We start from the raw sequence: 25,659 nt of genomic DNA, 5'->3' as shown, positions 1-25,659 counted from the left end.
TGCTGCCCCTCCCAGCAAGTGTCGCCCTTAGGCATGTGCCTCCACCACTGCAGACACATCTGCATAACATACTGGTGCAACAGGTCACAAACAACTTGTGTGCACCCTGTAATCTCAGCCTTGTTATAGGGATGGGGTGCAATATAATTAATTTCCAATGTCATTTGTACTGATCCATGATGTAATATTTTCCACAGTGCAAATCCCATTTTTGACAGATGTCACATATCGGTTAGACACCCAGTCTGAGTCAATCAGACCTAAATCACCCTGAAGAGCCACCCTTTTCCATGCTGTTGTGGGTGCAGCACCTTCTTCTCAGGGCAGGGCTGGAACTGTGTAAGAACTAGAAGCAGAGGTTCACACAGTCACACAGAAGCATCTCTAACCCAGGTCAGCTGTAGCCCAGATCAGCAGTGCCAGTTATTCTGCATAGTGTAGTACTGTGGCAGCACAGCTCCTCCTCTGCAATCACCGCCTCCCCTCTCCTTGCCTGGTGGTGGGAAGGTTTCTCAGTCTGCCAGCAGGTCAGCCTCGGCTTCCTTGTGGTCTGATCCCTAGCTGAGCCAGGCTCAGACCTGCCCTCCTTTACCCTGTAGCAGCCACCCTTCCTCCTCCTTCCCTCCCGGGCTCCAGCTGATCCAGTCCCCCCTGCAGCCTGCATAACTGCACACACTACTGCAAGATGGCCGGATCCCTCGTTGAAAGGGAGACGATGGTAAGTGATTTCATTCATGCCCAAACCGCATAAGGAGAGCAGGGACCGGCTGGCATGGGAATGAGATGCAGAGGGAGGGACCCTGCTTGCCAGACGTGTGTGTCAGCCAGCACTGCCTGCTGTGACCCCCGTGTACTGCTGCTGCCAGCCCTCACCAGTCACCACGTCTACACACATACTGTATACCTGTTAGCAGCAGCGCTGTTCTAGAACACAGACAGCAGCCTGTCACATTCCCACAGCTGGCACCGGCTTCTGCTGCAGCTCCATGGCACTGCCTGACATGCATACACACAAGGCAGTTTGGGTCTCTGTAATAAGCAGCCAGGAAGGCTAATACTGAATCTATGCTGTGCATTTGGAATGATCATATGGGGGTTCTGGGCATTCTCCATGCCATGCCCTCCTGCCAAAATGCATATCTATTATTCCTTTATTAACGTTTACTTATATATCGCCTGCATATTCCATTGCGCTTTACAATTGGGAAGAACACAGGGCCAGCAGCTTCTGGATGTACTGTACACTTCCTATTGCCAAAGAATGATATTATGACCAGTCACGTGGTTCTGCTGGTTGGGGTGTTTGCTCTTTTGACATTTACAAAATGTACACAGTCTAATACAAGGATTTTGCATTTGAGAGACATTAATTTTAGTACTGTTAAGTTTAAGAAAGAATACATCATTTTCTGATATATTTAACGACAGCATATTATCCTGAAGGGAAGCGTTCTTTGGAAATTTATGGGACAGCGCAAATAGTGAAGTCTTTTCTCGCAGCAAGTCCAGGCATTTACTGTAAAGTTTCATGTCAGAGATACAGAATGGAAATATTTCTGTGGGATAATGACTCGCTCACTAGCTGGCTTTACAAATCCATGCATTTGCTGCTTATTATTGTAAGCAATGTTTGTTTTTTTATTGGATTTGTCACTTGTTTTATATTCTCTTGCTTAATTAAACCGCAATGATTAAATCAGTCTATTTCCCAGGGCTGAGATCCATGATATGCATAATTAATTAAGTTACTCTGATTAGTACAAGTGGGAATGTATTCGTGTCATATTTACTGCAGCAGTGTGAAGGACATCAAAGAAACTTTTGAACATATTATAGATAAAATGTATGAAATTGCAACCCCCAATGCATATTTTTATGTGTATTTTAAGGGTTCAAAACAGAGGCAGGGCAAAAGGTTGCAGTGTAAACGGGTGAAACCCTATGGAGGGCTGGCTCACTGACACTTGGAGATGATATCCTGTCCTGCGATGCGGCGCTGGTGCCGCGGCTGTAAAGTGGGGAGCTGGGAGCGCAACCGCAGATCGGATCGGTAAGAGATCCGATCTGTGGTGGGGGCCCTTTTAGAAAGGGGGGCCCGGGGTATTTACCCCCAGGGTCTCCCCCTTAATCCGGCTCAGGGAGGCATAACTAATGGGGGCACATCTACTGGGGCATAACTACAGGGGGCGCATCTACTGGGGTACTTCTGACTGGGGGCATAAGTACGGGGTATTACTACTGCGAGTAATACTACACGGGGGCATTAGTACTGGGGGCACTACTAATGAGGGCATTGCATAGGTGGCACTTAATAAGAGGCATCACTCCTGGGGACATTATGGGCACTACTACTGTGGGCACTGTGTAAGGGGCACCAATACTATGGGCACTACCACTACAGTGGACATTGCATAAGGGGCACTACTACTGAGGGCATTGTATAAAGGGCACTACTGCTGTGGGCATTATGTGTATTTGAGGTGCTTCTATTGTGGACTTTGCATATAAGGGGCACTAATGTGTGTCATAACAAGAATAAGGGACAATACTATGTGGTGTTATGTGAATAAGATTGTGCTACTGTGCAGTGTAATTTGAATTTGGGATACTATTGGGTGACCACGCCCATATTTTGCTGCGTGCACGCGCCCTCCCTTTATTTCACAGGGGGGGGGGGGGGGGGGCTGAGTTCCACCCCCTCTCTAGGACCACTTTAAGCAGTGGTACAGACCTTTAGACTTGGCCACCAGGGAACATGATTTCTAATATGTACTTGGCCACAAGGGATTAGACTACATATTATGCACTGGCTACCAGTGACTGGGCTCTAAAGGACAAACTTACCACCCAGCGAATTGTCAATATATTACACAACTGCTGCAAAGAAATGGGCTATATATTGTACACTTAGAGCTGGCAATGAGCCCTACGTTGAAATCTAGACACCAGAATATAGTGTCTGTATTGTACACTAGCCAGCAGAAACAGGCTTCTATTGTACAGTGTTCACGGGAATGAGCACTGCACAGGTTTTTATATAATTTGGTATATTCTACTATTGGGGTTAAATTTGTAATAATGTGGGAGGTTATTTATGGATTTTCTCACTACGCATGTGTCCGAGCCCAGCACATGCAACTTTTAGCAACTATCGGAGATTAAGGATAGTACCCATCTCAGCCGCACCTCACCTTGCGGCTGAATGAGTGTAACTGGCATAGGCAAATGCAGGGGGGGATTCCAGTTGCCCAGAACTTTCTCTGGTCCGGCCAGTGACTCAAATTATGATAGCAGTAGTATATTATCAGATTTTACTAGAGCTGCAACTACATAATTCAGTATAAGAGACAGAATGGGGCTGCTGCTCATACCCAATATAGGCCATACTATGGACCATACATAGATGTAATATTCAGTGCTCCACAGTGCAGGGAAATTGGATTGTGGAATGGTGCCCAAATCAGTTCAGCTGGGCTGGCCCTACAATTGCATCTGACGGCTGACTGTGATAGCTGGTCCTGTTTATGTAAGTATTACATATACTGCACTCTATGAGGCAGACTATACTGTAGCTTGATAAGGGTTAATTATGCCCCTTTCATTGCCTGGTCACATTTGCTATAAAATCAACCACTTGGAAATGCTAGAAATCCTTTGTTTGCGACTAATTGGGTGGCAGTTGGGCATTTGCATGTAGGATAATTGTTCCGTGGACCTGTAGGAGGAATTGCTTGCTATTCATTGGCGAGCGTATGTAGAAATCCAGTTAATTTTAAAATAATAGTTTGGGTTGGTACAAATGTGTGCTGGCAGTGATCATGGCTATTTTCACTAGCGAATGTATAGGGGCAACACTGCATACACATGGGTGGTCATTCCGAGTTGATCGCAAGCAGTTTTTAGCAGCCGTGCAAACGCTATGCCGCCTCCCACTGGGTGTGTATTTTAGCTTAGCAGAAGTGCGAACGAAGGGATCGTAGAGCGGCTACAAAATAATTTTGTGCAGTTTCAGAGTAGCTTCAGACCTACTCAGCGCTTGCGATCACTTCAGATTATTCAGTTCCTGATTTGACGTCACAAACACGCCCTGCATTCGCCCAGCCACGCCTGCGCTTTTCCTGGCACGCCTGCGTTTTTCTGAACACTCCCTGAAAACGGTCAGTTGCCACCCAGAAACACCCTCTTCCTGTCAATCACTCTGTGGCTGCCTGTGCGACTGAAAAGCATCGCTAGACCCTGTGTAAAACAACATCGTTCATTATAATAGTATGCCGCATGTGCGCATTGCGCCGCATAGGCATGCGTAGAAGTGCCATTTTTTTTGCCTCATCGCTGCACAGCGAACGAATGCAGCTAGTGAATAACTCGGAATGACCACCATTGATACATCTGCAGCAGACTTCCGTGCAATAAACTGTGTTTTGGGTGCAAAAAAAGCTTAACCTGCTGCTGGACCACTGGACAGATGAACATGTACTTGACTACATTGAAATGACTTCCTCTTCTCTGTTTTGAGAGCTGAAAATTAGGAGACAGGGCGAGGGAGGCCTCTTGTTAATTCACCATGAAAAAGAATATGAAGAAGGTAGCATGTACTGTACAGTAGCTCCATCAGGATGTGGGGACACTACAGCCTGGTCATCTGAAGGGTGCACTTGCATTCTGGAATTCTCCAGTTGCTATAATACAATAATATTATCTCAGCAGGGCTTCTCTAAAGCCCTGTACAACAAGGGGAGAAAGATTAGTATTAGATATTTTTACAACAGGGGACAGTTATTGAGACTTTACTGGTTCTTTAAATAAAGAGTCTTTAACACAGTTCTGATAAGGTCAGCCATCAGTAATGCTGGATTGGAACATATGGGGCCTTAATCAGATGTGGACGGAGATGTTAAGCATATGTGACGTAGGGCACAGTACGGCATAGGACTGTCAATGATTGAAAGTCTGATGCCGTTTGGGGGCGGGGAGGGGGCTGCAGTGTCCTTCATTTCCCGAAACGGAGGCGTGTCGCTGCCTTTTTGGGAGAGGTACGAGCCCAGGATTTCCGTCGGAGGACGTAGATTTCCTGGCCTCTTGGTCGGACCTGCAGCAGTCAGCTTGCACAACCCCATGGAACATGCAGCCAGCGGATGGTGTCGCAGATGATCCAATGCCGCATCATAGGACGCAGTTCGGATCCCTAATGCACACAGGAGGTGTATACGTATATGAGATGCTTCCTGCTTCAGTAACGTGTGCTATCACTGCTGCGATCATGTTATCCGCAGCAATAGCAGCTCCAGCCACATCTGCATCGGGCCCATTATGCGTTGTTGGTGCTTTCACCAGAATGTAAAGAAATTTACTCATTCTCAGATTTTACTATTTAGTGTTGGCAAAAGTGTATTTTACTGATTATCAGTAAATTTACTGGCACCATAAATGTCAGAGTGAAAATGATTTCACAGTACATAGATCAAGCATTCTGATATTCTTCAACTACTGTAGCTATGCCTAGCGCAGGACATGTTTCAGCTACAATATAAATATCCTTGTGTCCTAGATTTCTATTATGTAGACCAGCGATTTTCAACCGCTGTGCCGCGGCACACTAGTGTGCCGCGAGCGGTCTCTAGGTGTGCCGCCGGCAGCCAGATATGCTCCCCACCGCTGCCCGCCAGAGAGATCCGTTGCCGCCCGCCAGCCAGAGACCCGCCGCCAGCCGGAATCAATAGCCGGCTCGGACAGCGCTGTGCAGTGTGCACTTCCGCGTGTGTGACTCATAGGTCACGCACGCTACGTCTCATTCCTGCCTGGAGTGCCCTCCCGCCCGCCCACTGGCCACTCTACGTCCCATTCCTGCCTGGAGTGTACGTCCGTCCGTCCACTGGCCATTCCACGTCGCATTCCTGCCTGGAGTGTCCGTCCGTCCACTGGCCACTGCTGCTCCTCCATCCATGCTGTCATCTCAGCGTTACAGATGCAGGTTTTATATTTAAAATAAAAAATGTATTTATGTAAGCAATGTTTGGAATCACTGTGGGGGGGGGGGATGTGGGTGGCAGCAATTATTATTGGGGGCAGTGGGTGGAATTATTATGGGGGGCAATGGGGTGGAATTACTGGGGGGGCAATGGGGTGGAATTACTGGGGGGGCAGTGTGTGGAATTACTGGGGGGAAAGTGTATGGCATTATTAAGGATTAGATATGTTTTACTGACAAACGTGATGTTGGCTGTCAGTATACCGATCGCGGCATCCCGTCAGTTTAATTACTGTGGGGGCCAATGTGTTTTTTTTCCCTGTGGCGCACTGATGGTGTGCCTTGGCAATTTTAAACTCTTATCGGTGTGCCGCGAATTGAAAAAGGTTGAAAATCACTGATGTAGACATCTGATATTTGAGTTCCAGAACACTTTTATGTTTGCTGTAGATAACTTTCCTTAGAAGTTGCATACCGGTATCTCAGACACGATTGCTCATGTTACTGCTGCTCCTGCAAAATGAGCTCCCCCCAAATCAGCCTCTTTCAAAGTCAGTGGGGTCTCTGCACGCTGCCATGTTAACCTTAATTAAATCCCGCACGGCTTGCCAAGTACTTTCACACATGTCCATAGGCTTGCTGAGATAGATTTTGTTGTGTAGAAGCTCTTGCCTTAAATATACCCTGTGATTCCAAACTGACCTACATTACCTGCAGATGTCTTACTATACAGTACTGTATGTCAGTGCTGCTGCCGCATTTCCATTTCAAGGTGTATTGTGAAAATGAAGTACGTGTGAATTTCAGAGGCAAAAGTGAATAATATCAACAAAAAAAAACAGATACAATAACTTTAGCTTTATTACAGAAGAGTAACTTATGAAATACGTATGCCAGTGGGATGGGAATGCATGGTTATTATTATTATTACATTTTATTTATAGGGCGCCACAAGTGTTTTGCAGCGCCGTACAAAGGACAGTACAGGGAGAAAAACAGTAAATAAATAACATAAATAGAGTGCAGGTAACAAAGACCACCACAATTTTCAAAACATAATACAGCTTAGATGTAAGTAGCGAGGGAGTAATCATTGTACTACTTGGGGCTGGCAGCCATAGATAGAGAGGAGCCCTTACCAGTAGGAGAAAAAGCGGGTAAAGATGGTTGCTGAGTGAAATGTGTCGAGAAGAGGGCTTAGACAACAAGAGGAAAGAGGGCCCTGCTCTGAAGAGCTATCAATCTAGTGTGACAGACAGATGACATGAGGTGCAAGCGGGAGGAAGCCTGATGGCAGTATGCAAGCAAAGCAGAGATGTTCAAGGCATGGGGCAAGGGGATGGAGGAGCAGCCTCAAGACTAGGTTACGTATTGGAGAGGTACGCTTTGAGAAATAGGTGGGTTTTCAGTGCCCATTTGAAGCTTTGCTAGGTCGGGGAGAGTCTAATGGAGCGAGGGAGCGGATTCCACTGAAGGGGTGCAGCACGGGCAAAATCTTGAACTCATGCATGGGAAGCAATGACCAAGGCAGAGGAGAGGTGGCGGTTGAGGGTCTTTTAGCCAAAAAGATAAATGGTAATACATAAATTCTAATACACAAGTGATGTGAATACTGTAAAGTATTCTGTAAACTCTCTACTTCTTTTTGGAAGGTTTAATGTCATTGCAGTGAGATATAATATGTGGTTATATTTAGTAAGTAGTGATGTCACTTGTTACAAGACGCATTTTGACAGTGTTCTGTGATAACGGACTGCAGGAGCAAAATATACCAGGAGATGAGGAGCATCTTATGAAGACATCTTGTAAGGAAGGTTGTACTCTAAAAAGGATATTAGAAGTAACTTTGGAGTTCCATGTAGGGATGGCCATCGGTCATCGATGATTCAAAATCATTGATGTTCTATGTAGGGTTATCACCTCATCCCTTTCATTCTGGACACATATTAATTACACAGGTTCTGTGGCTGGCTGACTTCAAGACACTATGGGGTATATGCAATAGCGGGCGAAATCGCGGCAATTATCGCCGTTTTTTCAATTCGACCAAATTCGCCAGGTGAATTCCGGAAGGTGGCTTCCGGAATTCACCATATGCAATGAAAAACGGATTCGCCAGAGTCGCGGGCGAAAATCGGCCGATTTGGCGGATTTTGCCGCGATTTTTAAAAACGGGAAAAAACGGGGAAAACCCCGAAAAAAAAATGGCGTGGGGTCCCCCCTCCAAAGCATAACCAGCCTCGGGCTCATCGAGCTGGTCCTGGTTCTAAAAATGCAGGGGAAAAATCGGGCAGGGATCCCCCGTATTTTTAAAACCAGCACCGGGCTCTGCGCCTGATGCTGGTGCCAAAAATACGGGGGACAAAACGAGTAGGGGTCCCCCGTATTTTTAACCCCAGCATCGGGCTCCACTAGCTGGACAGATAATGCCACAGCCGGGGGTCACTTTTATGCCGTGCCCTGCGGCCGTGGCATCAAATATCCAACTAGTCACCCCTGGTCGGGGTACCCTGGGGGAGTGGGGACCCCTTCAATCAAGGGGTCCCCCCCCCCCAGCCACCCAAGGGCCAGGGGTGAAGCCCGAGGCTGTCCCCCCCCATCCAATGGGCTGCGGATGGGGGGGCTGATAGCCTTTGTGTTAAAAAAAAAGATATTGTTTTTTCCATTAGTACTACAAGTCCCAGCAAGCCTCCCCCGCAAGCTGGTACTTGGAGAACCACAAGTACCAGCATGCGGGAGAAAAACGGGCCCGCTGGTACCTGTAGTACTACTGGGAAAAAAATACCCAAATAAAAACAGGACACACACACCTTGATAGTAAAACTTTATTTCATACGCCGACACACACATACTTACCTGTGTTGACACGCCGACTGCAACGATCTCCGACGATCCGAGGGTACCTGTCAAAAAATTATACTCACCTTCCAGCGTCCAGAGGTCCAGGTCCAGAGGTAAATCCACGTACTTTGTAAAAAAACAAACCGAACACCGAGCCATACCGGACTGAAAGGGGTCCAATGTTTTCACATCAGACCCCTTCCCCCGAATGCCGGGACATCACGTGACTCCTGTCACTGATGTCCCTTCAGCCAATCAGGAAGCGCTACTGCCGTGGCGCTCACCTGATTGGCTGGACGCCGTCTGTACTCTGACAGCGCCTCGCAAAGCCGCTCCATTACTTTCAATGGTGGGAACTTTGCGAGTAGCGGTGGGGTCACCCGCCGGTCAGCCGCTGACCGGCGGGTGACCTCACCGCTAGCCGCTAAGTTCCCACCATTGAATATAATGGAGGGAGCTGTGCGATGCGCTGTCACAGCGATCAGCCAATCAGGTGAGCGCAACGAAGTTGCGCTTCCTGATTGGCTTAGAGACCTGTCAGTGACAGCTGTCACTGACAGATCTTAATCGTGGAAAGGTGTCCCATGTGTCAGCATGGGACCCCTTTCAGTCCGTTTTTGGTGCGGGTAAATGCGTTTTCTTTTTTTGCCAAGTACGTGGATTTATCTCTGGACCCTGGTTAAGGTGAGTATATTGAACTTTGCTTTTCAGGTATCCGTGGATTCTACATGGAGAAGAGGACCGATGTCGGCGTGTGAACATAGGTAAGTATGTGTGTGTCGGTAGTGTGAAATAAAGTTTTACTGTCGACGGTGTGTGTGTCCTGTTTTTATTTGGGTATTTTTTTTCCAGTAGTACTACAGGTACCAGCGGGCCCGTTTTTCTCCCGCATGCTGGTACTTGTGGTTCTCCAAGTACCAGCTTGCGGGGGAGGCTTGCTGGGACTTGTAGTACTAATGGAAAAAACAATATCTTTTTTTTTAACACAAAGGCTATCAGCCCCCCCATCCGCAGCCCATTGGATGGGGGGGGACAGCCTCGGGCTTCACCCCTGGCCCTTGGGTGGCTGGGGGGGGGGACCCCTTGATTGAAGGGGTCCCCACTCCCCCAGGGTACCCCGGCCAGGGGTGACTAGTTGGATATTTGATGCCACGGCCGCAGGGCACGGCATAAAAGTGACCCCCGGCTGTGGCATTATCTGTCCAGCTAGTGGAGCCCGATGCTGGTGTTAAAAATACGGGGGACCCCTACTCTTTTTGTCCCCCGTATTTTTGGCACCAGCACCAGGCGCAGAGCCCGGTGCTGGTTTTAAAAATACGGGGGATCCCCTGTCAATTTTTTCCCCGCATTTTTAGAACCAGGACCAGCTCAATGAGCCCGAGGCTGGTTATGCTTTGGAGGGGGGACCCCACGCCATTTTTTTCCCTGATTTTACCGTTCCAGCAATAAAAAAAAAAAAAAAAAAATTTTAAAAAATATATAAATAATATTTGTGCCTCCCCCCAAAAAAAAAAAAGTACCTAATCCCTTCTAATATAAATAGATCTGCTATTCCAAAAAAAAAAAAACACAAAAAAAAACATGTTTAAAATTTTTTTATTTGTTTTCACCCTCCAAAGTGTGGCGGAGTGAAAATCGCGAATTTGCTGTCTAAAAGCACTGCAGGCGAATTTCCAAACTTGAATTGAATATGCTGGAGGCGAATTGCAGCATCTGTACCATTGCAGAAAAGGCGAATGCGGAAAAAGGCGAATTGAGAAAAGGCGAATTTTGACGGGCCGTTTTTTTGCGAAAAAGTACTGCACTGCATAGGCGAATTGATTTTTTGAGGCGAAAACGTTCCGGAATTCGCCTTTTTTTGCAATTCGCCCGCTATTGCATATACCCCTATTTCACCTGTTTTTTTTTTTTTAAATTCAATGTTTTTTTATTGAAGTTTTTCAATTTTGCGTTAACACTTCACACAAACAACACACATAAATTACCCACACACAGCATGTGTAGAAACAGCAGTACATGTATACAGCATATAATACATCCAATAAGTATTATTTCTCGTAGAACATATAATCACAAAGCACTGGTGTCCTAGGTCAACATAACCTAAGCAGAACACTTCCATTATATTCATAAGCATAGCAGAATTGGCACAGTATGTTACATATATCATAGCAAGGCAAGACCGGCCGCGGGGGTGCCCACCTCCCACAAAATCCCAGACTGAAACACGGGGAGGAATACAGATCTAGTCAATACCTATCTTTGTAATATTTAGAGTCCATCCATCTGCCCCATATTGTAAACCATTTCCTCTCCACCTTTCTAGCCAGAAACACAAATTTTTCATGCGCAATTGTTTCGTTGACCAGGGATATCCACGCCCCAGATGCCGGGGCCTCACTAGCCAGCCATAGCCGGGCAATACAAACCCTAGCTAAGGCGCATAAATTAATAACATATCGCCTACTAGGCGGATCTAAAGCTTCCTCATCCACAATCAGCAGTGTACAGAGCGCAGGAGTACATACGAAGGAGGGAATACCTGTATCACACAGGATACGTATAACAGCCGTCCAAAACAAAGACACGCCAGGGCACAACCACAGTAAGTGCCAGAAGTCTGCATCCACGGCTCCACACCTAGGGCATTGCGAGCTGTGGGAACCCCCAATGTGCGCTAACCTCACCGGGGTCATATACACCCTGTGCAGAATGTATAATTGTATTTGCTGGTATCTAACAGAGGAAGTGGAGATCCGATGGGCTCCCATAGCAGTATTCCATGCATCGTCCGATAGCATACCCACATCTGACTCCCATCTACCCCGAAGAACCGTAAGAGGGTCATTGTGATGCATTTGCAGAATACGACCATATATCCTAGAGACTAAATGTCCTGAGTCCAGCGTCTGCAACATTAATTTAACCGGGGAGTCAGCCAGGACTGGAGGGCCATTTGGGAACTGGGCTGCCAACGCGTGTCTCAACTGTAGGAATCGAAAGAAGAACCTTGAGGGAATGTTGTGTGCGCGCTGAAGTTGTTGGAATGAATTAAGAATCCCATCACTATATAAATGGCCCAAAGATGATACTCCCCATTTTCCCCAAACGTCTCGGACCTGAAGATGACACAGTTCCGGTAACCCGTATATGTTATCCAGTGGGGTATCAGGATCAACACCATGGCCCCGCATCACAGAGTGCACCATTTTCCATATTAGAAGGGATTGCTTAATAAGTGGTAATGTGGACATTTTAACGCTACCACAAAGAAGTAGCTGTAGTGGGGAGCCCCCCGGGTAGTCATGGTGCAGCATCAGCGAGTGCAGAGCCAGGGCATCGAGGTCATTAACCCACTCCCAGATATGCGTCAGTTGCGCCGCGTAATAGTAGAAACGGAAGTTGGGGAGGGCCAGACCCCCCATTTCTCGTGATCTGGTCATGGTATCTAGTTTTAAACGTGCTCGTTTACTGGCCCACACCAGGGAGGAAAGCAACCCATCTATTTGTTTAAAAATCTTCTGTGGAATATAAACAGGAGATTGCTGCAAAACATAAAGAAGTTTGGGCTGGAAGACCATTTTAACCATATTAACCCTCCCCGTGACCGTTAAAGGCAACTTACCCCATGTCTGCACCCGGCCGCGAAGATACATTATTTGAGGGGTAATATTAAGAGAAGAGAATTTTTGAGGGTCATTAGACACCCAAATACCCAAATATTTGAAGGATTCCACCCACCTCAATGGAAGAGCCACCAACGGGGTGACAGCGACTTCGCCCCTAAGTGGGATAATAAAGGATTTCTCCCAATTAATCAGGAGACCAGAGTATCGCCCGAACCCAACAATAATTTCCAAGATCCTAGGCATAGACTCAGCATAGCGATCCACAAACATCAGAACGTCATCGGCATATAGGGCCACCCTGTCCTCCCGAGCACCCACTTTAAGTCCATAGATTCCCGCATCTGCCCTCAGAAGACACGCAAGGGGTTCGATGGCCATAGCAAACAGGGTAGGGGACAGGGGACAACCCTGTCGCGTGCCTCTAGATAAGGAGAAGGAGTGAGATACGAAACCATTAACCGCCACCCTTGCCGAGGGAGAGGAATACATCAGCCGAACATATTTAATAAAATTCGGGCCAATACCAAATCTACGCATAACTTCCCATAAATACTCCCACTCCACAGAGTCAAAAGCCTTAGCGGCATCCAACGAAACGACTATGGAGGAGGAAGGGTCCGCACGGGGGATTTGTAGGTGAGTGAACAGACGTCTGAGATTAATGGAGGTCGATTTATTGGGCATAAATCCCGTCTGATCCGGGTGTATAATGTGAGAAATAACTGTATTTAATCTGCCAGCCAGCACCTTAGCCAAAATTTTAATATCAGGGATATAGGACGGTAGGACTCCACTTTCCTAAGATCCTTGTCAGGCTTAGGGAGAACCACAATCACTGCCTCCGCCATAGACGGGGAGAGAGACTCCTGTGTAAAAATCTGGCCATATAACTCAAGTAGGCGCGGGACAAAAAAATCCAAGTTATGCCTATAGACCTCAGAGGGTATGCCATCCAATCCCGGGGCTTTACCACTAGGGGAGGCCTCAATCGCTGCCCTAACTTCATCGGGGGAGATAGGCGCCTCCAAAAGGTCACAAGCCTCACTGGATAGGGTGGGGAAGCAGACACCGTCTAAATAATCGTTCAATTGCGATGAGGTACAATCCAATTTAGATTCATACAAGCGGCTATAGAAGGATACAAATTCAGCCGTCATTTCTGGAGTCTGGGTCAGGTGAACACCGTCAGCGCTCACAATCTCTACCACTACACTAGTAGGTCTGTCCCCCCGAGCCAAAGAGGCCAGGTATGTCCCCGGCCTGTCCCCAGTAGCGTAAAAGGTATGGGATGAGAAAAGGAGTCTATGCTGAGTCTTTTCCATCAGGTAATCTCTCCATTCCCTCTGAGCCGACAGCCAGGCCAACTTGGAACTGTTCAAAGAGTCTTGCAAGTATTGCAGCTCTGCAGCGACACTCCGGACCTCCAACTCAGCCTCTCTTCGCTTATAGAAGGATTTCAAATCAGATACCCGTTTAATCAAACTCCCCCGTAAAAAGGCCTTAAATGTGTCCCATAAATTAGAGATAGCCTGGTCGGCACTATTCAGCTCAAAGAACTCCCGCCATGCGGCCACCAGATCAGAGCCGTCCCCCATGTGAACAAGCCAAAATGGGTTAAATTTCCACACAGCTTGGCCCCTATCGCAGTTAAAGTCTAAATTAAAGGTTAAAGGGGAATGGTCTGATATACCCCTAGTCTCATATCTAATATTACCGACGCGGGGAACCATGTCACTCGAGAGGAGGGCCAGGTCAATCCTAGAGAACGAAGAGTGAGAGTGTGAGAAACACGAGTATTGTTTAAGAGAAGGGTGTCTCAGTCTCCACGGATCGACCAGGCCCAACCCCGACACCACATTTGCAAAAACAGATCTCCCAGGACATGCAGCAGGCGGAGACATAGACAGCCTATCCTTTACCACATCTAGCACATTATTGAAGTCCCCAAGGCAAATAACAGATATCCCGGGGGATGAGGCCATGAACCCAGCAACCTTCTTAAGAACATCGGGAGAGTATGGAGGGGGCACATAAACAGCTAGCAGGAGGACAGGGACATAAAATAATCTACATTTCAAAAACACATATCTCCCCCAAGGATCCGTTTGTATAGATTCCATTACAAAGGGGACGGTCCGCCTAATAAGGACCGAAACCCCACGTGAGGCAGACGTGTGCATGGAGTGGTATGCCCATCCCACCCAGGGTCTCTTCAATGAGAGAATCTTACTCCCCACCAAGTGTGTTTCCATAAGGCAGACAATATCAGCGGCATAATGTTTGATCTGTCGGAGTACGAGAGACCTCTTAACTTTATCATTGAGCCCTCTCACATTCCACGATAGCACCTTAAGCCCCGTCATAGTACAACACTAGTATAATAGATGCATCACCCCGCGGCCAGCCAGCCCCGCCACGTACAAATTCAGTAACCAGACACCATTGCTTAAACTGCACAGTAACAAACCATGTACTTTCACAACATACAGTTCCCCCCAAAAAGTAAATATAACCTAACGTCCTCCCCCACCCCCCTCCCTGTATACCACCCCCAACATGTAGCATACTTGGATCCCAAAACTGAGTGTACATACCTAAAAATAAAAATAAACCAAACTTTGTCGCACCATCGACCAGTGCAAACACTCCTTAATCGGGGCCAAGAATGTAATGACTCTCGGGAATAGAGAACAAATAGGAAAAAAAAATTAGGAGGTAGCTCCCAGCCACCAACCATTCCCCCCTCGAAAACAAAAATAAATGAGGGGAGATCATAAAGACCCGCCCCCTAGGTCCATCTAATACCCAAAATAAAACCTACTCGGATATCAGGAAACCACCCATATCAGGACAAATATATAACAATCCCCCCCCCGCCCCCCACACAGAGACCAAAAGTAGAACAAAGAAAAAAAGAACAAAAACCCAGACATAGTCATAAACAAAAGCATACCAGGGATATCATGGCTGACTAAAGAGTAATTATAAATCCTGCCTGAACTGCGAGAACAATGTAGCGGGGGCTAAAGGGAGCAGTGACAGCAATCAAACAGTCCCGCATCCTATCGCCTCGCAATAACTAGCACATGTATCTAAAACAGACAAAAATTAGTAACTAAAAAGGAAGAACAGGAGAGGATCAGCCTCCAGGATCAGCCGGATATTCACGAATCCGCAAGGGCACGTCTCGCCGGGAATCGTCTGTCCAGCCACACCATGGCCTCACGAGGAGTCGTGAAAAACTTTGTTTCCCCATCCGCCACTACCCGCAGTCTGGATGGGAAGAGCATGGCATACGGCAGGTCAAGTTCACGGAGCCTCCTCTTGACAGGTATAAACTGAGCCCTATCTTTTTGTACATCCACCGCAAAATCCGGAAATACCGATATAGGCGATCCATTCCATTTCAAAGGGCCCTTAGTACGAGCCAGCCTCAGAATTGTGTCCCGGTCACGGAAATGGAGGAACTTAGCAATAAAGGTACGGGGTGGAGCCCCCGGTGGCAGCGGGCGCATTGGGACTCTATGGGCCCGTTCAACAGTGAAATAAGGCGAGAATTCCTCAGATCCGAAGGAATCACGGAGCCATTTTATGAGAAACTCTTCGGGAGCGGAGCCTTCTTCTTTCTCAGGCAGGCCAATGAAGCGGACGTTATTGCGCCGCAGACGCCCCTCCACATCCGTAAGCTTTTTGCGCACATCATTCATCTGAGATTCCAAAACATCAGTGCGGCGACCCAGCGGGCCGACGGAATCTTCAACATTGGAAATCCGAGTCTCCGCTTCTCCCACTCTCTCTCTCACCCGCTGAAGGTCCTGATGAATAATGGAGAGGTCGGACTGCACTTGCCCGATTTTATCAGCCAGACGCACCTCACTGGCCGTCACCGCGTCCAAAACTCTCTGCAGTGCAGCATCCGGAGGGTCAGAGGAGACGGAGTTGTAAGCAGGAGATGGGGGCGATGCCTCGGATCTTGTAGTCTCCCCTCTCCGTTGCTGGGGGACCTGGTCACGAACAAACTTATCCATCGCTCCCGCCGCCGCGCCGGTCTGGCGACCCTTCACCATTTTGGACAGCACGGTGATGGTCCTTCCGGTCCGCAGGGAATATCAAAGCAAATATAGGCAAAGAGGGGGGGTGCCCACCCCAACCGGCAAACGGGCGTCAGACAAATTATAGATATATATAAATAGCCAGCAGGGCCACAGTCTCTGGATATAATGCAAAGTGACCACACACTCCAGCAGGGTTGCAGGGACTATCACTCCCAACCAGAGCCGCAGGACGTATAAAACAATTCCCCAGCACTACCCCGTCAGCGAGCCCGAGGATTAAAGCAGGAGGGGGGAGAGGGTCATATGCATCCCAGTATCCACTCATCCAGTGCAGTGCAGGCTCCAAGGGTCAATCTCCCACACAGTGCTGAAGAGCTTCCCCAGCACCTGGGTCTCAGTATGGCAGAGGGAGTCCAGAAAATGGCCGCCAGGGCAGTTGCACCACAAAAATTCAGGGTGACCCCACACCCCTCCAGACTTCACCCTCAGGTGTAGGGGCGACTCACATATATCTGTAGGCCCCACAAGTATGTCCCGGCTGGCTGGTGCAGGCGGCGGCGGACAGCGGAGCCGCACTTCCGGTATCGCGGTCAGCGCGTCTCCGTAGCAGAGGAGACGGCACAGGGAGCTCCACACGCGGCTTCCCCCGGACCTCACTCAAGACCAACGGGGCAGCAGAGGAGAGCACGGCACCCTCGATCCCCCGGCGCTCCGGACGGCCGCAGCGAGCGGTGAGCGGGACAGGAGCAGAGCTTCCGGTCCCTGCACGAGGCAGCAGCTCCCGGATCAGATCAGGCCCCACTGGTGTCCAGAGCTCCCGGACCTCCAGGGACAGCGACAGCAGGTACAAACCCGTTCCAGGGGGGGCAGGGGGCGCTCATAAAACGGTGGCTGCAATATTGGACCCAGAGGGGGGTACAGGATATATTAACAGGATGAAGTGGCTGGAGAGCTGCACAATGTGAGTGCTACTCCATGCCCGTCCTGGCCACGCCCCTATTTCACCTGGTTTTAATCAGCCACAGAACCTGTGTAACTAATATTTTTCCAGAATTAAAGGAATGAGGTGGTAACCCTAGTTCTATACCTGATGTCAAATACTTTTGCCATCGATAGGGGAGAACCAAATGGTCTCCCACAACCAATGGTATAGAACTATCTCATTGATTTTTATTCTAGCAGTGCAGGGACACAGAGAATAGCCCCGCCCCCAGCTTGTGATTGCGGGCCAATCAGTGGAAAAAAAATAGGGATGACCATTGGTGGTTGAAAACATCGATGATAGAATAGTTTGTTACCATTGATGGCAAACCACAGGTTTGCCATCGATGGAGATCACACCAATGGCATTCCCTAGTTCCATGGTCTAGCAATTGGCCTGCAGACTTTTATAGTCACAGAACTTTCAGGGTTCTTTTATACAATTATATTTTACAGTAGGGGTACATTATGACAATTATAATACACACCAGAGCACCAGTTTTACCTTACTCACCAACAACTCAGACTCCAAAGCACTGATCATGTACGGAATCTTGGCGTTGTCCTGGATGTAGGATTGACACTTAAACATCAAATATCAGCCACAATCAAATCCTCTCACATACGTGCATTTGTATTTGATTAATTAGACTACTGTAATGCCCTCTACCTTGGTGTCCCAGCAAAAGAATTGCACCACTTACGTCTGGTACAAAATACAGCTGCCAGGCTATTACCCAACCAGCTCCATTCCAGCCACATATCACCCATACTCTACTCCCTCCACTGGCTGCCTGTAAGATCGCAAATCGTTTTCAAGATTGGCTTGCTGACTTTCAAAGCCCTACATGACGAGGGCCCTAGGTACTGGAAGCTGCTTCTGATTCCATACTGCCCCACTCGATTATTGTAATCTGTAGATGAAGGACTGGTAGCAGTATCTAGAATCTCCATAATTCATCTTGGGTTGAGCCATTAGCCATGTGGCTCCGAATCCATGGAGCTCACTTTGCTGTAAAGTTAGAGAGGCCACCACTCTAGAAATTTTCAAAAACAGACTCAAGACTTTCCTATTTACTCAGCATTTCCCTAATGTCCCTTTAGTATCTCCATGCTCCCTAGGCGGTATGTACTAAAGTGAAAATGCTGTAAAACACGCATTTTTACTGCATTTTTAGATGTACTACTGCCTGGCCGCCAGGTTTTCGGTGCGGCGGGTAATGCCAGCTTTTGCTGGCATTACCCTATAGAAGCCTATGGGCTTCTTTCCGCAGCCATCCTAAGGGATCCAACCGGATCCCCCCGCTCCCCCCTTCCCCAGTGTACCTCTGGGGGCCGGGGCGGAGGAGGCCTCTGTCCGTAGCTCCGTCCAGCCCCCGGGCACCGCCGTGTGTTCTGCTCGAGCTACCCTCCTTCTCCGGCCCCGCCTGGCAGCCAGTCTTCATGCCGTACAAGCACCTCCTTTCCCGGCCCCAGGCTGCACTGATTGGTGCAGTCTGTGGTGACAGCAGTGGGGGAGGAGCCGGCGTCTCTGTCCCTCCTTCCTCTGGAGTCACACCCGTCTCCTTTTCTTAAGAAGCAGCAGCCGGTATCGCAAAGGACAGCTCTTGTCGGTGAGAGCTGTCCTTTGCTATACTAATTGCATATGTTGGTACATATGCAATTTGTATGTAGGCGAAGTGTGGCCATAGTACATCCCGCCCTCTGTATTTTATGAAAAGCTTTTCTGTACTTCTTTGTTTCTATACTGTATTATGTTCATATCTGTTAAGCTACTTGAGTCCTATTGGAGAAAGCGCGCTGTATAGATAAAATTATTATTATAATTATTAACTCATTATAGACTGGCAGCTAACGCAACTTGGACCTTCACCTCGACTGTCAGCTGATGTTCCGCCATTTCTTCTGCAAAACGTCAAGTATCTGCCAGTGTGCACCCTTCTCCCAGTCAGAGTCGCTCTCAAGCTGTTCATTGTCAGTCAGAGGGAAGAAATGGCGGTGTACTCACACGTCAGCTGACAGCAGGAGCTACAGATCGATAGAATCAGTGACTGGTCTATGGCAAGTGCAGCTGGGAAATGTTATATTAAAGTGAAATCAGATGGGTAGTAAAGTCTGTCTCTCTTTTATTATTGCTTACATATGTGTTTGTCCACTGTAAAGTCATTTATTAATGTTTATTAAAAGTGGTGTATTGAAGAGAACAATGTACTCCCTTCCCCCACAGTGAAGTATTATGGATATTAGGAGTTCCATGACCTCAGAATAAAGACCTTGTGTTTTTCTAAGGTCACAAAACTCTACAGTGACATTTAATATTGTTTATAATTAACAATAAATTGGCTGAAGCAGAGTTGGAAGTAAAAAAAAGGAAAAATAAATGTTCTTCCAAAATTGTGTATTTCCCAAGACACCCTAGTATAGACAGACTATGCGCTCATTTTCCGATCAGCCATCGCCAGCGCATGCTTTCTTGTCCCCACAGTGTGCCTGAGGCGGGCGTATCGGCAGATATGGACAGGTTTTGCAGACTTCAGCATAAGGCACAAGCACAAAAGACATAAATCAGCGACTGCACATGCGCCGGGTCAGACTTACACAAAGTGACGTAGATCGCTACTGATAACGGACCACAGTTTGCGGGAAATGGGTATTTCTGAGACAGGTCATTGGGTGGTGGCCATGCGCTAACTCGGAATAACCCCAATCAGTGGGAGTGTAGTAGGTAGGTTCAGGCGACCACTGGAGACTGAAGTGCTTCAAAACAAGCAAGCGTTTATTCCAGCAACTAGGTACAGCCAGCGCAGGGGCTTCTTACACAGGAGTACCAGCAGCAATTCATGAACATAAGAATACAGGAAACAGAAGTCACAGGAGTAGCAAACAGGTGGGTCAGCATCTGTAATGTCACACAGGCAGAGGATTGCTAAAGGTGCACTCCCTCCCATGCCTCACACTGGGGCACTGGGGCATATGTATCAAAGCTTGGAGAGAGATAAAGTACCAGCCAATCAGCTCCTAACCTCCATGTTATAGGATGTGCCTGAAAAATGACAGACGCTGACTGGTTGGTACTTTATCCATACCTCCCAACTGTCCCGATTTTCCCGGGACAGTCCCGCTGTCCCTCCCTCAGTGTCCCTCGGTGAGGTGGGGGGGCAGTTGTACGGTTCCCTGTCACTTGCTGCTCTGCTTAGTTCAGAGCAGAGCAGCGGTGAATAGACGCTGTGAGCCAGAGGGACTGGGAGCATGGCCAGCAGCTCATAGAGCGTTGGCTGTGCCCCCACTGTGACAAAAATGGGAGGCGTGGCTCGCAAGTGTGTCATTCACGTGGAGCCACACACCCTTTGTCGCGGGGCACGGCTTAGCCGTGCGAGGTGTCCCTCCTGCAGACCTCTAGATGTTGGGAGGTATGCTTTATCTCTCTCCAAGTTTTGATACGTATGCCACTGACCCACACAAGCAGTCACCCACACAAGCAGGTTTATACCTTAGCTCCACTGGCGTTTCTATAATGGGTGCAGTGTGTGCGGTGCACATGGGCCCCTGAGTCCAGAGGGGGCCCCCACCGCACACGCTGCACCCATTTTTAAAATACTCACCCCTCCAAAGTCCAGCGCTGGCATCCACAGCGCTGTTAAAACACAGTGAAAATGTCTCAACTGCCATTTTCATGGAGTTCTGTGCATGCGCAGTAGAGAAATCTCAGGGAAAATGGCCACCGTGCCATTTTCCTGGAGATCTGCGCATGCGCACCGGGCAGAGAGGAGGGGGCCCGAACGGGGGAGGCTGAACACGGGCCTCCTCTCTTAAAGCGCCCCTGCTTAGCTCCTCTTAATTGAAGAAAGGGTGTGGTTCTTTCTTGCGCCACTGAAGGCTAACCCTTTTTTCAAATGTGACAGATTTCCACCCTGCCACAGGGTGTGTCACGGGAGTGCTGTGATCCATGCGTGATTTCAGCATTCGGACGGAGATATGGGGCCAGATGTACTAAGCCTGAAAAGTGATAAATATCACAGTGATAAAGTACCAGCCAATCGGCTCCTAACTGTCATTTTTCAAACACAGCCTGTGACATGGCAGTTAGGAGCCGATTGGCTGGTGCTTTATCACTGTGATATTTATCACTTTTCAGGCTTAGTACATCTCCCCCTCGATGTCTGTTTCTCCTAGCATGGGGCTGGTGCTGGTCCATAGGCTAATTATGGCAGTCACGCCTGCAGAAGGAAACACATACACAGAGCAAATCCATTCAGGATAGGCAACACAAATGGCCGTACGTGCATTTCTGCATCAGCGCCAGAATATTTTACAGGAATATTCTGCAATCACGTACAAATGTGGTATATTGTCATGTAACTTCTATATACTATCTTTAGCAAAAATTTACTGTATCATGTTAGATGCTGTCTGTTCAGATAGCTGCTTAATGTATATTTGTGTTCATGGTAGACTACAGGCACACTTTAATCTGCACAGGGAAACATAAGAAATAGATTTTTCAAATTATTACTCAGTAACAATTGCACGGCAACTTACATTTAGACACGTGGCCAAACCACAGATTAATGATTCTTCTTCTAAAGTGAATTAATGTACAGCAGTCATGTACAGCGACTGGTCCCCACAATGTGCATAAGCCGTGTTCGTAAGTGAATGCTACTTATACCGCCCACAATCACCAGTATACTTCTGTATCATCAGAGGAAATCCCAGTGATGTCCCCACATCAGGAAATCCTAGCAGAAGGGAATCCCATCTATCTTGCTTGGGATACCTGAAACCAGCTGTACTATGGGGGTCATTCCGAGTTGATCGCTCGCTAGCTATATTTTGCAGTGCTGCGAACAGATAGTTGCCGCCTAAAAGGTATGTTTGCTTTGCAAGTGTGCGATCGCATGGGCAGGAGTAGCTCAGAACTTACTCAGCTGCTGCGATCACTTCAACCTGTTCTTGTCCGGAATTGACGTCAGACACTCGCCCTGCAAATGTTTGGACACGACTGCGTTATTCCAAACACTCCCAGAAAACGGTCAGTTGCCACCTACAAAAGCCCTCTTCCTGTCAATGTCCTTGCGATCGGCTGTGCGATTGGATTCTTCGTTAAATCCATCGCTCAGCAATGATCCGCTTTGTACCCGTACGAGGTGCCTGCACATTGCGGTGCATACGCATGCGCAGTAGTGACCTGATCACAGCGCAGCGAAAAATCCTAGCGTGTGATCAGGTCGGAATGACCCCCTATGAAACAAATTACTGCTAAACCCACGTGGTCCTGGATCTATTAGTAGCACTACTTTAGTATCTAATAACTAATGTGCGGGTAACTTATTTCGGTGTGTAATGACTTTTAACATGTGCAAAAAGATTGCATTGAAAAAAATAAAAATGTTTATCTTTGTTCCCCCATAATACCGTTAGACCTTGATTCTGAGTACACATATTTCTACCCGTATATTGTAGAGAACTAGACAAATACATGCCCCATTTTCAAAAGATCTTTTTTTGCAAACACCCAGACAGGGATTGAAAGAAAATAAAGACCCAATTTTGGGGGGAAGGGGGGAGTTAAACATTTAGTTTATTTTTTCTGCTTTACACTTTTTTTTTTTTTTTAAACCAGTTCTTGGGTTTGTTTGCATTAATGTTTTAAAGAATGTTTAAAAAAAATGATTGATCAAGGTTTAGTTAGATAGCAATGTTTCACAGTATTAATATAATTGCAGGATTCAATTTTTTTCCCATTAAAACATTAATGCAAAACAAGAAAAAAGAAAAAGAAAAACGGTTTAAATAAAAAAAAAAATGTCTTTCTTTCTTTTTTATTACAGGTTGAGTATCCCATATCCATATATTCCGAAATACGGACTTTTTTGAGTGAGAGTGAGATAGTGAAATCTTTGTTTTTTGATGGCTCAGTTTACACACACTTTGTTTCATACACAAAGTTATTAATAATATTGTATTAAATGACCTTCAGGCTGTGTATACAAGGTGTATATGAAACATAAATGAAATGTGTGAATGTACACACACTTTGGTTAATGCACAAAGTTATAAAAAATATTGGCAAAAATGACCTTCAGGCTGTGTGTATAAGGTGTATATGTAACATAAATGCATTCTGTGCTTAGACTTAGGTCCCATCACCATGATATCTCATTATGGTATCTAATTATTCCAAAATACGGAAAAATCCGTTATCCAAAATACCTCTGGTCCCAAGCATTTTGGATAAGGGATACTCAACCTGTATAACCCTTCACCCAGAGAACCAATGCACAGTAAAAAAAATGAAAAGCTACATTATTTCCAATCCTGAAAAGTTAAGCTTCACATAAGACGATGTGCAAACGAGGCAATGGTCGTCCCGATTTCCCCTGAATTCCTTGACAAACGATATAGGGCCTGGTTCAGAGGCTGGCGCACAATTATCGGGAATCTGCTGCTGCACAAGATCCGTTCTGTGCATATGGATCCCAGCTTACGACGTTGGGCGCAGTGCTGGGATCGCAGTTACATGCAGGAGGTGTCTCTTCTGCTGAGACGTCTTCTGCATACCCCTCCGGGAGATCGGATGGAAACGCAAAGTTGCTTGCATGCAGGATTGCATTTTCATCCATCTCTGAATCAAGCCCATAGTGTATACACACTGTGCAATCTTACAAATGACTGAACCATTGGGGAGGTAATACAGAGTTGATCACAGCAGCAACTTTGTTAGCAGTTGGGCAAAACCAAGCTGCACTGCAGGTGGGACAGATGTAACATGTGCAGAGAGAGTTAGATTTGGGTGGGTTATTTTGTTTCTGTGCAGGGTAAATACTGGCTGCTTTATTTTTACACTGCAATTTAGATTTCAGTTTAAACACACCACACCCAAATCTAACTCTCTCTGCACATGTTATATCTGCCACACCTGCAGTGCACATGATTTTGCCCAACAGCTAACAAATTTGCTGCTGCGATCAACTCTGAATTACCCCCATATAGCGTGTGTCATTTGGTAGTTTGGTTGTTAATAATATATCAGGTATATATGTAGAAGGTGCGTACACACTAGTTGATTTGCTTAAAATCGTTGACGATATCTTCAGATTGACCTGCATGTATGACAAATCATAAAGTTGCGATGAACGACTCCTGAGAGCGAGCGATAGTGTGTACACACTGCAGTGTGGATGATTTGTCATTCTGATACCGCTTCCACATCTCCAATGCCGGATCCCACCCGGGAATTGGAAACGGGTCCTTCCCGGGTGGGAACCAGCATTGGAGACTATGTGCTGGCATCCCGGGGGGCGGAGCCGGCAGTGGTGGTGGGGGTGGAGGCGGCGCTGGGAGATGAGCTCATCTCCGCTCTGCCTTTCCCTATGCTGTGAATGGGTACCGGATCGCATCGACACGGCTCCCATTCACACTGCGCCTGACCCGGTATTCAACCCTGGAATAACCCTTCTTAGTACCCGGGTTGAATTGCTGGGTCAGGCGACCCGGGAATTCGGACATGGTCCTTTCACATCGCACACTGACTCGTGTCGGCCCAGCAATATGCCGGGTCGATACCGGGTTATTTGTGCGATGTGAAAGGGGTATTATTCAGCTTTAAACTGCAAATCGTTCGATTCATCATCTAAAGCGCACCCAGCTTAAGCGAAGAGGAAAACTGATTGTTTTACCAAATTAAAATGAGTCCTGATTTACATTAGAGAAAAATACAAATAAAATAATAGAATGCTTGTGTGGCATTACCAGGGAACACCTTTAGATAAAAGCCACTGTCTCTGTACAGCCCATGGTATACTTACAGCCACAGGGGAAAAAAGTATTTCATTTGCAGAAATGTAGTTTTCCTGTATCGGCTCCACATACTTACTAAATATAAAGATCGTATTTCCCAGCAGCTTACACTTATTTTATAACATCATTTATCTAAAGTATATTTTATGTAGGCTTACATGGGTTTGTGGACAGCTTTGTGCCATGATAATTAGGAGGTCCATATGTGTGCTATAAGGCATGCAGGAGAGTTGTGGTAAGTACCACCCCATACAAACAAGAATAACTATCATGAAGTTTGTGAGTGTAACCCATCTAGCTGGATATTCGGGAGGCAGCCAGTTGACCGCCGGATGGTTTTCCCACTTGGGTGGTGGTCCACGCCACCACCCAAGGGGGTATAGAA

At 47.2% G+C, this 25,659-nt stretch overlaps 1 protein-coding gene across 2 annotated transcripts in view; it reads left to right on the top strand.

The window, feature by feature from the left end:
• LGALSL (galectin like) overlaps positions 1-25,659 on the top strand; it is a 125,809-nt gene that overhangs the window by 79,638 nt on the left and 20,512 nt on the right. The window contains exon 1 of one of the 2 annotated variants that reach the window (XM_063918438.1): positions 330-718. The exons of the other annotated variant lie outside the window; for it this stretch is intronic. Coding sequence (XP_063774508.1) covers positions 686-718 — 33 coding nt within the window. The 5' untranslated portion in view covers positions 330-685. Of the gene's footprint in view, positions 1-329; positions 719-25,659 lie in introns of those variants that run through there. 2 annotated transcript variants of the gene reach the window in all.

This window comes from Pseudophryne corroboree, chromosome 4, assembly GCF_028390025.1.
Source record: "Pseudophryne corroboree isolate aPseCor3 chromosome 4, aPseCor3.hap2, whole genome shotgun sequence".
In the NCBI taxonomy this organism is placed as follows: domain Eukaryota; kingdom Metazoa; phylum Chordata; class Amphibia; order Anura; family Myobatrachidae; genus Pseudophryne; species Pseudophryne corroboree.
This window is presented reverse-complemented; position numbering and strand designations above follow the sequence as displayed.